This window comes from Ascidia mentula, chromosome 2, assembly GCF_947561715.1.
Source record: "Ascidia mentula chromosome 2, kaAscMent1.1, whole genome shotgun sequence".
NCBI classification, from domain to species: Eukaryota; Metazoa; Chordata; class Ascidiacea; order Phlebobranchia; family Ascidiidae; genus Ascidia; species Ascidia mentula.
Genome location: NC_138567.1, coordinates 10,030,040 through 10,043,853, shown reverse-complemented (window position 1 = coordinate 10,043,853; position 13,814 = coordinate 10,030,040). Strand labels below are relative to the sequence as shown.

The window sequence follows — 13,814 nt, the reverse complement described above, 5'->3', positions numbered from 1 at the left end:
GAAACCCAAATGCACTATCTCTTTATATAGCATTTATATTATAGTCCATTACAGCTAACTGTACTTTGGTCAGTCGACTACTTCCAATCTGCCCCGCCTTGAACCGGCAACCTTATGCTGTAACCATACTGTCTGAGGCGTATCATTTCGCATTGGCGGACCAGCCGAATGCTGTCTCAAGCGTAAAGAAGATCGAATTACAATAGCCTTAGGTCACATATCTGCGTGACCGGCGTTAAAGGAAAGGTTGTATACCACCTCGCCGTCTGCTTCGTTTGTATTCGGCGCCTTTGTAGGTAAAGTTATGTTGACAACAAATTGCCTCCACTCTGTCCGTCTTTTATTTCGATACATTCGGAACTTTAATGATGAAATTTAACACGACTTTCGCGGAGGACACATGATAAAGTTCATAAAACACCTTGACGTGTGATTCGGCCATCACAAGCAGAACGTTTTAGAGATTGACTTATAAAATTGCGTGATGCGTAACGGATGACCTCGATACGATATCCGAAATATTTTAATCTCTTGCACGCACCATTGGTTTTAGTATTTTTTCGGTGTGTTGAAGCGGAAAAAATATTACGCGGATTTTCACACATTGTTGTTTGAAAACAGATGTTACAAATGTGATTTTCGAAAATAAACGGATAAACTGTTATTGTTTTATTCAATAAACGAATAAACGTAATCAGGATATTCCTCGCCTGGTGTTTTTATGCATTGCTTTTTTTCAATTCTTTTATTTTTTACAAAAATATATTGCAGACATTTTTCAATATTTAACAAATTAATTTTAAACTCAATTTAATAATAATAATATGCGGCTATAATAATATGCAAAATTATTGCTGTACAGCAAGTACGTACTTTTGTTACATACAACTGCTATAATGTTGCCAAACCGTAACGTATCATGTATGTACAGTATATGACTATAGGTTGTTCGGTAAACCACATTCCATTGTATTTGCAGGCGTCGAAACGTTGATGTTAAATTTGCAACTCCATACACAAGAACTGACAAGAGACCAAAGCATATGAAAGTAAATGAGAAAAGTAAGTGTCGCCGATTTGCGTATTCTTACGCGTATTTTTTTTTAAAACAAATTGAAAAATAATTCAATGTCCTAAACAGACTTATGAGGGGCAACTCTATCATATTATCATATAAATGCAAACGAAATATCGAGTCTAATAACGAATCAAAGAATTTTGCGATTTTCGTAGTGTTTTCACGTAGATCAAATATTTCCTTAGCCGCACATCTCTTTGCCCTCCTTCATTTGCTCGGCAAAGTAAACTGGCAGTTTGACACATTTCTCCAGAAACTCCACTATTGCTTTGCATGGTTCCACGCAGACGACGAATGGCAGGCAAAAAATGTAAAACGCGGCAAGAATTCCGGCTATGGGCCAGCCCACAATCAGCAGTCCGATGAACCAAACGATTGACCAAAGCATGTTACCCATGGTTATGACTTTATTGCAACTTCTAGTCAAATGAGCAAATCTCCACGTGTGCCTGTGTCTAAAGTAAAGTGGTGAATTACAGAAAATGACAGTTGCGATCGTTCGTTTATTTTTACAAAGCATATCCTTTAATAAAGCAACGCGTTAAAGTTAAGTCTGACTAACCCTGATATGTTACTTTTTACACAAAGTTACAAACCAGACAACTTTGCACTAGATTTCCATTTGTATCTAAACTGTTTAGTGTAACAAACCGGCATGTTACTGGAGTCTTTTCAGCAACATTTGTGTCGCACTCTTCATATTTGTGGCGGTCGAACACGTAGCGTGATGACTCGAGACATAAGTACGGTGGCATATTAACTGTATTCCATATAGTCGTGTGCTTGTATTGATGTCGCACAATTTTATAGCTCGATTGTTTTGTAAGTTATTAACCCGGTGTTTGCGTAACCAACAAGTCAACGCATCACGACATGCTCCTTTGGTTTCGGGACATTTAGTCGATCCGTGTTTGAAGTATGCGTCCAATTACGCAACAACAACATGTAGTTCTCGGACATAGATTAGGTCATTACAAAGAAGGGCCCATTTGAGGCCCTTCGTTGTACAAATCAGCAAGAGGGAAAATGTCGAATTGTATGAGCCAAAGTAGTGGTGAATACATACATCATTTTTAGGCTGACAGTGTAACCGAAAATATTCAATACGACGCCTAAACAAGCATGCAAGGTGAATTATATGTGCTTTTGGGTGAATTTCAAAATTTTATTTTCTAAACTAGTTTGAGATGCGAGGCTTCAAGTGATGGAAAATGGCCACTTGCGGCGCCCGTGATCTCAAAAGAACAATCATAGCAGACGTAATGGTTTCGCTTTATAACAATCGATCAGCTAAAACGAAAGTATATATGTCGTACGTGTAACATCCAATATTCACATAGCAAAACGCCAACTTGTAAAACACACATTTGTAAACTATATGGTGACAGTGACACACAGAAGAATTGTTGCAGTAAAACTTATGTATGTTCTTTTATTAGCAGTTTAGAGCTACTGTCCCGTTCGCCGTGTCCATTTATCACAAGCTTTGGCACCGGGTTTCGAGGCAGTAGATGGGATGTGCCTGCCTCGCTGATGATTTGCGAACAAGATCGAAGGAAGGAAACAGCTTGTGACTGTGTGATTATATGGTGAACGTTGCAACCCACACTCGTATATGCAGCACGCATCGGGTGTGTATGTGATATTGTATATGCCAACAACCACTTTAGTGGGAACCAGTTCTTCAAAATCAGTACAAAAGCTTATCACGACTAAATGGAAGCACACTACAAAATTTCAAACTAAGCCACAATAAATTGGACGATGCGTAAAACGTAACAAGCATAACTCGTATATCACTGGACCCAATAAACCACACTATTAATGGACGTTTGGATACTTTGGGGCTGTACTGAAATGCCTTATATTACTAACATCTGGCAAACGCCTGGATATGACGTGTAAGCGAATACATCAGTTAGTCCGATACTCGCAACACGAGATATAAGTTACTTGTTAGTAGCGTCGTTAATACGTCCTTTTTAATTTGATTACCAGAAGGTGAAAATAAAACAGAAAATACAATTCAAAAGTACAAATTAACACATTTCCTTCTGGGCGACCATGTTCTCGGCGAAGAGCTTTGGCAATTGGACGCCCTTGAATAGTAGGTCTACAAAGCCTTTACAAGGTTCAATGCATACTGCGAACGGCAAGCATAGGATGTACAGTCCAGCAAGAAATCCAGCAACAGGCCAACCGATGAACAGCAACAAGATGCACCACACAATGGCCCAGAGAAAGTTTCCCATATCGTTTGATGAAGTTTCAAGTAGCTGCTATAAGCTCTAACACTGTGTTTATTGTTGTTGCTGGGGTAATTCTGAAAAATAACCAGCACAAATTACAACAATAGCACTAGGATTAACATAAATACTATCATTAGTGCAACAGAAACTGGCCTAGGGCACTTGTAAATCGCACTTGGCACAACTAATTCAAGGCCAACTTCAATTTCAATTGTCGTCGTACGCTGGCTCCGTTGCTACGTAAATAACTGCTGGTGTTATTCTACTCCGCTAACAACAATCTCGTTCGGCGCACCTTACCGGTGGTCGACTTAACAAAGGCCTTTGCAAATACTATCTAAACGCTTCACTGCTTTGGGAACAATGGTGCCTGTTACGACACTCGCAAAATCTCCGAGGTTTTGCGTCAGCGAGTATTGCGTAATAACGTTTCTTTTCGTTGAACGCAAACCGCCAGTTAACAAACCTATTTATTAGTCAATGGTCACTTAAGGGTCGCTGAGTGATGGGCTGAACACTCCTGAATATGGCTGGCGACTTGGTACGGTACGTCTTTGTCTGACAAATACGCGGAATCGACTAAAAGTTGCCTTTATTTGTGACAAAACGTCAAAGTTCTACGTACACTCGACTTGGTCCACGCCCAAGTTGAAAACAGGCCTACAGTCCTGACGTAACGCATACCGGCGAGAGAGGAAACTACTCGTGCGCGGCGCTGAAAAGGTCAGGAGTTAATTTTCATGACGTGACTTGTGCACATCCCACAGTCCCACTTCATGCTCCGTGACAAGAATTTTACGCTCCACGCACTGTAACAGGAAGCCCAAATAAGCCGATTGTTATTGTCACCCGTACGATAGGCATAATTAATGCATGTGAGCCCGGCCATGCTGACTGTTTTGATTTGAAACCTCTCTGTGTAGGATACAAAAATGCAAGCGGGTAATGCGGCAATTCCTGCTGGGACATTTCGAAACAAACAAATCTCATTGTTAATTGCACTTTGCAACTGCAACCACAGGATAACGACTTTTTAAACTCTTTTAAAATCTTCAAAAGAAAGCCAACTGTCTTGACCTAGCCTTACGTGCTGTTTGCCACGACAAAATAGGTTTGTGTTGCGTTGCTTCAGTGATGCCTACGGCTATGAATGATCTGGTCAGATCACGTTTAAACTATTAGATTGGATATAAACATCACTGGCCACTGCAGGCAAACAATATATAGAGTATTATCAATATGAATTAACGTCTTATGGCACAATCACAAAACAAAAAAACTATTTCCGATGAAACAAAGTCGCATGAATGTGAATAGAATCTCTAGAAATGATGTTCCGACGAATGCTGTCGCGCACTTTTCTTCTCACTATCACCACATTGGATCTTATTACACTATTTACCCTCCCGTGAACAACAATGGCGCAAATTCGTCGAAAAAATCCGCAGTGTAAGACACGCACTAGCGAAGAACATATTCTCTACGCTCTTGTTGTTCCATCAAACGCCGCACAGACAACGGAACTAAAATTACATGCATGACTGCTTGAGCACAGAATTTAGTGTTAAATCTTGAAAGAACTCTTAACCAAGTAATACAAATCTAGAACTCAGCCCATCCATGGACAAAAGGCAATTTTTTAACAGCCTCGTAAACCCTTTGTGTAATAGTGATGAAATTGTGAACAAACTCACTTTAATTGGATTGTTGTTTGAATAGGAGCTTGTAAAATGAACTATTTTCGGGAAGTTAAGCGTTATGTGACGCAACTCACTTTTAAAAACAAAAATGTGTTTGAAAATTTTTATAGCCTACAGTGCGATGTCCCATTTGATAACCTCGAAGTTACCTGAATTACACAGTTACCAATAATTATTGATATACTGTATATGATGTGGCAAATGTGTCATTCAAAAATCCAAGGGATTTCGACATATTGTAATATTTCGCCCTGAAACAAATTTTGATACCAAATGCCGGACTTGTCAGAGAAAATTGTGACGTGTTGCAATTGGCAATCCTACAGGCACAAGAATATCTGCATTTTTTTAGATCTCTACTAATACCAATTAAATAATAAGAAGGGTTTCAATGAATGATGGTGCCGTTGTTTGACGTAAAACAGATGATAAACGGCATTATAAAAATCTGATGCAATTTACCGGTAGCAGGTCTGGTTAGGGGATTTTATTTTTCATGGCGCACCGAAAAGTACACGTGTACATAATCGCTGAACTGCTGTTAATCTTGTTGGCATAATAGTGGACCTATTTTGACAGGTGCATTCCAGCCTGTTAGTCTTTCTTTTTACCAAGCCAACTTTTAAACTTGACTATATTTCTCTAATTATGAAAAATATTCAGTGAGAAAAGCCTTGTGACGTCATATAGATCTGACCAACCACGTGTTGCCTAGTGTTATGAACTTACTACCGCGACAATCAGCTGATCGGTCTTTGGAGCAGTAGCGCGTTGTGAATGGTACAACCGCCTGGAAGTGTGTAAGGGAGACGTGTTTGTATTTGTAAACTAAATCTGCAGTATGATGCAATCCTGTGTTACAACAGAAAATTTTTGAATGTGGAGTTAGGATGATGTGTCCTTGACTTGGTATTGTATTTTCTACAGTTATCATACAATTCTCTATTTCAGAGGTTTAATCTTTATTAAAAAATAATATACTAAATACATATAATGAAGACTAGGTTAATATTGATTCTATTTGGAGCCTTGTGGCTTGGACTGTGTGGCAGAACAGGTGAGTGATATAAATTTGTGGAGATTAAATATAGAGATTTAAAATTTATTTTTGATTTCAAGATGGTATTGCTGTTATGTCAGTTGATTTTGGTTCCGAGTGGATGAAGATTGCCATTGTTAAACCAGGAGTGCCAATGGAAATTGTTTTAAACAAGTGAGTTTATAACATATATATTCAATTCAAAACAGTGTAATTTAATTCACATCCAGTAAACATATGCTATGCCTACACGGTGGACAGTTATAAAGAAGTTTACACTTGCTATTTGTCACAGAGAATCAAAACGAAAGACTGAAGTTGCAGTGTCATTTGACAATGGAGAAAGGTATTTTGGAAGTGCTGCTATGACGAAGGTAATGACAAATATTCTTAAACATTTACTGAGAAGCTTCTTTGAGCTTCTCTTAGAATGGTTGGCATTGTAGAACAAATTGTTTATTTGTACAAAGAATGTTGCAAGACTGTATATAAATTTAGTTGTCTTTTTATAATGTACTTTTGTTTTAACAGGGTGTGAGGCTTCCCAAGACTACCTTCTTGTATTTGTCAGACCTACTGGCAAAGTCAGTCGACAACCCCATTGTGAAGCGTTATCAAAAGCGATTTCCACACCATAACATCCAGGAGGATCCAGACACAGGGACTATAGTATTTGTGTAAGGCAATTAGACAAAATTTAAGTAAATTTACCATAATTTCACAAATTTTCTGATGCAGCAACGAAGAAGAAAATTTCTCATACTCTCCAGAGGAGCTTGTTGCCATGGTACTAAATCATTCTCGGTCATTGGCCGAGGAGTATGCACGTATGTATGTTTGCATTTATACCAAGGGGGCTTAACTATATGTGCTTATTTTTTGCTGCAGAACAGCCCATAGACACCTGTGTTATAACTGTACCTGCATACTTCAACCAAGCTGAGCGCAAGGCAATGATGTATGCCACCAAACTTGCTGGCCTTAAAGTGACTCAACTTATGGATGGTCATACTGCTGGTATGTATTTTCATAATTTGCAATTTCGTTTTATTTTTTGTTGTCTTGACTTCTGATTGATACGTTGAAGCCAAGCAAATTTATTGGTTTATGAACACTGCTTGTTGAAAAATTACACAATTTTGTTGTCGCAAAATTTAATGATACCCACCACTATGTCATGTGTTTATTTACTTGTAATTTAAATATTTTACAGCTGCATTAAATTATGGAGTGTTTCGCCGACATGATATCAATAGCACTGCCTCCTACATGTTGTTTTATGACATGGGGGCATCCAGTACTGTTGCATCTGTAATAGGTAATGTATATTAAACAACAAATGCATTCCAAATCATCAAACCAACCAAAAATATGTTTCTGCAGCATACCAAGTTATGAAGGTAAATGGTATCACTGATCCACAACTGTCTGTAAAGGGCATTGGACATGATAGGGGGCTTGGAGGCCTAGAGTTGGAATTTCGATTAAGGGATCATCTTGTGAAGGTTTGATATTGCTGTTGTTTGTATGGATGGTGAGTTTTTGACAAGTCCAAACTCATACATGATGTTTGTGCAGCTTTTTAATGCTAAAAAAAAGACCAAGAGTGATGTCACAAAAAGTCCCCGCGCCATGGCCAAACTGCTCAAGGAAGCAAAACGTTTAATGAAAGTGTTGAGTGCAAATGTTGATCATGTGGCCCAGGTAAAACATACAGTATTCATAGCCTTAAATATTCCTAATAACTAATTGACATGTAGATTGAGGGATTAATCGATGATGAGGACTTTAGGGCAAAAGTTTCAAGGGAGGAATTTGAGAATTTATGTGAAGATGTATGGGAGCGTGTCCCGGGTCCATTGATGGAAGCTCTTGCAGCCGCTGATATGACCATGGTATGTGCAGCCATAAATTGTTTTCATGAAAACAAAGGAAAAACACTGTTTTGTTATTAGGACTCAATGAGTCAAATCCTTTTGGTTGGTGGAGGAACGCGCATCCCCAAAGTGCAAGAAAAACTCCTGAAAGCCTCTGGAAAGTAAGTTCTGCACTGGATTGGATTGGTTCCGGTAAAAAAACTCTTGTATGCACTTTCCAGGTCAGAACTTGGGAAAAGTATCAATGCTGATGAAGCTTTTGCTTTGGGTGCCTCTTACCAAGCTGCTGCTTTGTCCAGTGCATTTAGGGTCAAAACATTTCATATTAAGTCTGGTGCAGTTTACCCGATAGAGGTGAGTGACTATGTTTGAAACAAGATCCTGATGACATTCTGGGACTCTGCAAATACACAGTGACGAAAGTTGGCTGGTGTTTTTCTACAAACCAGCTCTTTTTTTACTGTTTCTTTGTCTGTCCAACTTTCAACATTGTGCTGTCAACTCTCTTGGCAACTTGTGTCTGTGACAAAAAAAAATGTCTTGTTATAACTTATGGAGGTACTTTGCAGATTGACTTTGATCGTTTCAACACACAAGAGGATGGAACTGTTGCAAAGAAACACATAAAAAGAACTCTATTCCAAAGATCAAATCCCTATCCACAAAGAAAAGTCATCACCTTTAACAGGTTTAAATAACAAATGCCAAATAAATTATAATAAATAAGTTTGACAGTCTTTTCAATTCAATGAATTTATTTCCAGATTCTATGACAACTTCAACTTCAGTGTAAGTTATGGAGACATAAAGTTTCTGTCAGAACAAGAGCAAAAGTGAGTACACAGTTGAATTTATAATCTTATGGAAAGCTGGGTAATGTTCCTGTTTATAATTTCAGAATCTTTGGTACCACTGATCTGGCAGTTGTAGAAATAAAGGGTCTGGCTGCAATTCATGACAAGTATCAGGAAGATAATAGTTCAGAGTCAAAAGGAGTAAAAGCCCACTTTCGCATGGATGAAAGTGGAATACTCAACCTTGAAAGTGTGAGTGTGATGCTGTCTAATTTAATGAACTTTACATTTGGTTGCAGAAAGCAAAATAACACAGTGTTTTGGCTCATCAGAAGTGACACAGGTTTTAATGCATTTCTTGACATTCGTCTATCGATCCTTTCTGTTTATGATCACAAAGAGAAAATCTGTTATATTCAAAAAATTATTTTTACCAATCAACTGGCAACATGTTATTCCAATATCAAACATTGGTTAACCCTACTTTCTCTTAAATTCCTATAATTGTGGCAACATTTGTACTGTTTAGGTGGAGGCTGTTTATGAAGTAAATAAAACAGTCGAGGAGAATGCCACGGAAGCCACCACTGAAGAATCCACTTTACAGAGTAAGTATGATGGTTTGGGGTGGATATGTTGTAATGTATATTTTGTTCTTTCCATTTTTTATCCCTTGCATTGTAAAGTGATTACTGTGACACAATAATGAAAGTGATTTATGTGTTCTGTAATATTGCACTAAAGGTTGGTGAGGGAAATTAGCTGCAATTTTCAGTTATTCAATGAAAATAATTTCTTTGCTAGAAATAAAAGATGGTATTTCTAGTCTCTTTGGTGGTGGAGACACTGACAATGATACTAAATCCACAGGTAATTATTAAAATCAATTCCAAGTAATTGCATTGCTGGTGGCTTCTTGGATAATATTTATGTGATTAAACGGAAAGGTGAATAACATGATAAAGTGGGCTGTAAACAATTTGCTGTTTTGTCAAACCATTGGATGGAGTTTACTTTAATGTCATAAAACTTATTTTATAACTGTGGAACTTGGTTAATCCCGATTTGGTTTATCCAGAAATTAGCTTAGATTCCTGTGAAGTTGTAGGTTAAATGATTTGAGATATTTTTAACTGCATTATTCTCAATATTGTAACAGACTCACTAACCACCGTTGCTGCTGCTTGTTAAACATAATTATCAATTTTCCCAATACTTTTAAGTGATCAGAGAGTAAGGTTGGATACTTATGTGTTGCAGCGCTTTTTTGCATCTTTAGGTCAGAGATGTCATTGTTGTGTTCAATTAGGGTAATTTTCACCAGTATCCTACTAACTACACAGTGTTCGGGTTAAAACCAACATCTTCGGACAGTCAGGACAAATCGAATCAGAATTAACTGAGTTCTACTGTAGTCTTAGTTGGGGGTTGTTGTAGTTTCTTGCAATAGTACAAATGTAGTGTTGTTACTCACTCCACTACTGTATTATGCTTTGAAGATAAGACTTTAATGACAGTGTTATTCTTGGAAAAATTGTGTTTGTTGATAAAGTTTCATGAAGTTTTTGTGTCGTCACATGTGTAAGATGGTTCACTTTTCTCTTTGTTTAAAGAATGGTTCATACTCAGTTTGTGGTCAACCTATCATGTTTTTATCATTAAGATGGGACTGAAAAGCAAAATAAGACTGAAGAAACTACACCAGATGACAAAAATGCATCTAAAAAAGAAGAAAGTGCTAAAGTTGATGAGAATGCTAAAGAGAAAAATGGTTTGATTTTTTCCCTGTTTTTGCAGTGGTTTACCTCACTTCTTACACTAACTAAAACATCATCCACTATAGATACGAAGACAGTGTCTAAGGTTGTGAAGGTCAAAAAATCAGAAAACCTTGAACATCATATTGTGATGCTTGATCACAGAAACCCTTCAGATGAGCATGAGGAAAAGTCTGTGGCCAAGTAAGCAGGTTTTTTTGACAGCATTCAGATGTCAGATTTACGCACTTAATTTTTCGCCCCTATCCAATGAAGAATTGCAAATTTCTTATCTGTATGCAGTTAACCGTGGTCTTTCTGCTTTACCAAATCACATTTTCAGGTTGAAGGAATTGGCAGATAAGGACGCGTACAAACTCGCGCGCGAAACAGCCATGAACAAACTTGAAAGCTACATCTACGACAAGAGGGACAAACTTTACCTGGAAGAATACGAGGAGGCGCTCACGGAAACCGAACAGGAAGAAGTTTCGGCAGCTCTCGACGCTGCCTCCGAGTGGATAGACGACCTGGAAGGGGAACCCCCCGCAGAGGTAGATCACGTCAAAGAATTGATTCTTACTGAGCGAAAAACCGAAAACACACAACGTTAGCTTGCGGTCGCCATTGCGCTGTGTTTTTGAGAGTTGATTGTCAAAATACAAGTAGAATCGTCGCTATTACTTTTTCATGCAGCGTCTTACTAAAATTGTCGTAAACAACTGTGTAGTTTGCGTATTCTTTCATTTTTAAACTTTATTTGCTGTTCAGGTCTACAATGAAAAGCTGAAAGCACTGAAGGACGTCGCTCGTCCCTGGTTGACCAGAGTCAAACTGCGCAAGGACAACATTCCTTTGCTAGAGGTATGTCTATCCAGCAGCATGCAATGCAGTCTTTCCTGATAGAATAAAATATAATATATACACACAAAAAGGAATGGACTTATCTCCACTGGAAACAAATAGCACATCAGTTTAAGAATGGGTTTGGCCAGTTGTTCACAAAATGTTAAGGGGTCGGACGAAGTTTATTTCCAAACTTTACTGCGTGACCTTACAGCTGTACTATTTTGTTATGTATGAGTGTGTCACCTGTTTACGAAACTGGTGGATTAGGCAAGTAGTTACTATTAACCTTGTGTTTATCTACAGGAGATGGAGAGCCTCTTCAACTACACCAGACATTTCCTTACGGCCGTGAAGTTGTTGCCTGAAGACGCTCAGATCTACACCGAAGTTGAAATCAAAACTCTGGACGAAATGTACAATAGCACTGTTGTAAGTTGTGCATGACGTAACTAATTGCACCTTTTGAATTTGTCAAATAGCTAAACATCATGTGCTGGTATCGCATAAGATTATGTACATCGTAAAGAAATTTTAAGCGGCTGCTTCCCGGATTTTTAATGGTTCCGCTTCGTTGTGCAGACTTGGAAAAATGAGACCTTGGTAAAGGAGAAAGCTCTTAAACCTTACGAAGATCCGGTTATGAAGCCTGACGATCTGAAGCACAAGTTTTACGAGTTAAACCGCGAGGTGGGAACACACTTTTTGACTTGACTACACGGGAAATTTTCCTTAAATTAATTTTTTTACGTATACCAAACAAACCGTAAAATGATACCGTTATTTATAGGAATGTGTTTTTAATATTTAGGTGCAGTACATGTACAACAAAGCTAAAACAGCCAAACCGAAAAAGCCGAAGGTGGAAGTAAAGGATGATATGGACACGAATAAAACAGCGTCAACCGGTAACATTTCTGCTCAGCAACTTTTCCGTATTTCGAATTTGCATCGATAAAATTTTTAAGCAGACAAAGAGGCAAAAGAAGACGAGGCGAAACCGACCACCGAGGGGACAACGGAAGATCCCACTGTGTTGGAAGAACCAGAGACCGAGACAAAGGAAGACGAAAACGTGGAGAAAGAGCAAAGCAAAGGTACGATGTTTCCGTGTAAGACTGTTACATTATAGCACGTTTTGTACGTGTTTGGGGGTTAAGCACTACAAAATTAAACGTGTCAGACATAATACTAAAATTTCAAGAGTTACCGCAGTAATATTTCATGCAATGGCATGATTGGCAGGATCGCCCCACTGCGCAGGTCCTTGCTTGGCGATCACTGCAGTGGGGCGATCGTGCCAATCATGCCATTACATGAAATATTACTGCGTTATCTGATACGGTGGTAGAGATCCCCTAGGTATATGTGAAGGTTGCCTGGCAAGTTGTGCGCTTGCGCACCAGTGTACCTTGGCCACAATATACCCCGTGAAACCACTGAGCTCCTGTAGCTCAGTTGGTAGAGCGTTGGGCCTGGTTAGCTTAGGGTCGTGAGTTCAAACCTCACCGGGAGCTTGATTTTTCAAATCTTGCTCCGACTTGTCAGGAAAAAGTGGCTGAACCAGCTAGGCTGCAATGCCTGGGCTGCCAAGCCTGCAAACCTAATAATTTCATGAGTTGGTCATTTTTGTCCTACCTCATAAAACATATAGTCTTCCCGGGCTATTTTGGACCCTTTGCCCATTTAAAAATGTGCCACTCTTCGTAATACTGCTGTTTTGGACGTTATATTTTGTAGATGAGCCCACGGAAGAATCGTCCGAGCCAAAGACAGAGCAAGCGACGGAAGATACGACGCACGAGGATCACGACAAAGAGGAACTCTAACCTATTGCGACAGTTATTAGCTTTCACGTTTTCTTAGGCTATTTACATGGAGTACACGCACCTCCCATACCACGAGATTGCGAGTCGGGACCACCTGCAAATTTGTTTTGTTTCCGTTTCTTGAGTATTTGTGCGCGCTTTTGCAGTTCCTGTCCTGAAGTATTTGAGCTCCTGAAAGGTCGGTCCACTGCGTTCCAAGCAGGTTACCGGTACTCGCCAACCACACGTCTCAACATTGTGCACTACATGCCGAGACGAGTTTACTTGCAAAAACTTTTAATTGTTGTTTACTGTTGTTGGTGTTGAAAACATCTTGACGTTACTACGTGTACCCAATAGAGAATTTCAGGTGCACCGTCCGAGTCATATTTGTAAACTTGTCACCCCAGACCAGAGGAAACAAACGTTTCCAACAGTTTGCAACTTCGTGTTACTCGCCATATGAAAGCTGTGCGAAGCCAAAAAACTAAACTTGCAGTCTTGTAGACCCACATGGCAATAAAATTCAAGACATCCTGTAGGTCCTCGGCAAATGCACCTGTCGGCAGTTCTGCTTGTTTGCCGGTAATCGTTGCTGTGGCTTGTATGGGGCTTTATATTCTTCAAAGTTAATAAAAATTTAATAACAAAGAAAGTACACAGCAA

General features: G+C 39.0%; 1 protein-coding gene across 3 annotated transcripts; it reads left to right on the top strand.

Annotated features, from left to right (window-relative positions):
- Positions 1 to 5,976: 5,976 nt before the first annotated feature.
- LOC145888481 (hypoxia up-regulated protein 1-like) lies at positions 5,977 to 13,523 on the top strand. Of its 3 annotated transcripts, none has more exons than XM_082979235.1 (26): positions 5,977 to 6,084; positions 6,147 to 6,240; positions 6,362 to 6,440; positions 6,598 to 6,743; positions 6,805 to 6,893; positions 6,955 to 7,083; positions 7,280 to 7,384; positions 7,450 to 7,571; positions 7,645 to 7,770; positions 7,827 to 7,961; positions 8,022 to 8,104; positions 8,165 to 8,297; positions 8,513 to 8,631; positions 8,708 to 8,776; positions 8,842 to 8,989; positions 9,267 to 9,345; positions 9,542 to 9,607; positions 10,401 to 10,508; positions 10,581 to 10,698; positions 10,838 to 11,048; positions 11,266 to 11,358; positions 11,647 to 11,772; positions 11,923 to 12,030; positions 12,152 to 12,248; positions 12,312 to 12,437; positions 13,081 to 13,523. In XM_082979235.1, exons 1-26 carry the CDS (start codon positions 6,021 to 6,023, stop codon positions 13,167 to 13,169), a joined length of 2,862 nt encoding a protein of 953 aa, XP_082835361.1. In that variant the 5' UTR covers positions 5,977 to 6,020; the 3' UTR covers positions 13,170 to 13,523. The 3 variants fall into 3 exon arrangements, with proteins under 3 accessions (XP_082835361.1, XP_082835360.1, XP_082835362.1); XM_082979234.1 differs by having other exon boundaries at positions 12,309 to 12,437; XM_082979236.1 differs by lacking the exon at positions 9,542 to 9,607 and having other exon boundaries at positions 12,309 to 12,437.
- The last annotated feature ends 291 nt before the right edge of the window (positions 13,524 to 13,814 follow it).

Excerpts from the sequence above, each read along its gene's own strand:
- LOC145888481 (XM_082979234.1), top strand. The coding sequence starts at position 6,021 with ATGAAGACTAGGTTAATATTGATTCTATTTGGAGCCTTGTGGCTTGGA. Across the intron at positions 6,441-6,597 it reads GAAGTGCTGCTATGACGAAG|GGTGTGAGGCTTCCCAAGAC; the intron begins GTAATGACAAAT and ends TTGTTTTAACAG. Across the intron at positions 7,385-7,449 it reads TACTGTTGCATCTGTAATAG|CATACCAAGTTATGAAGGTA; the intron begins GTAATGTATATT and ends ATGTTTCTGCAG.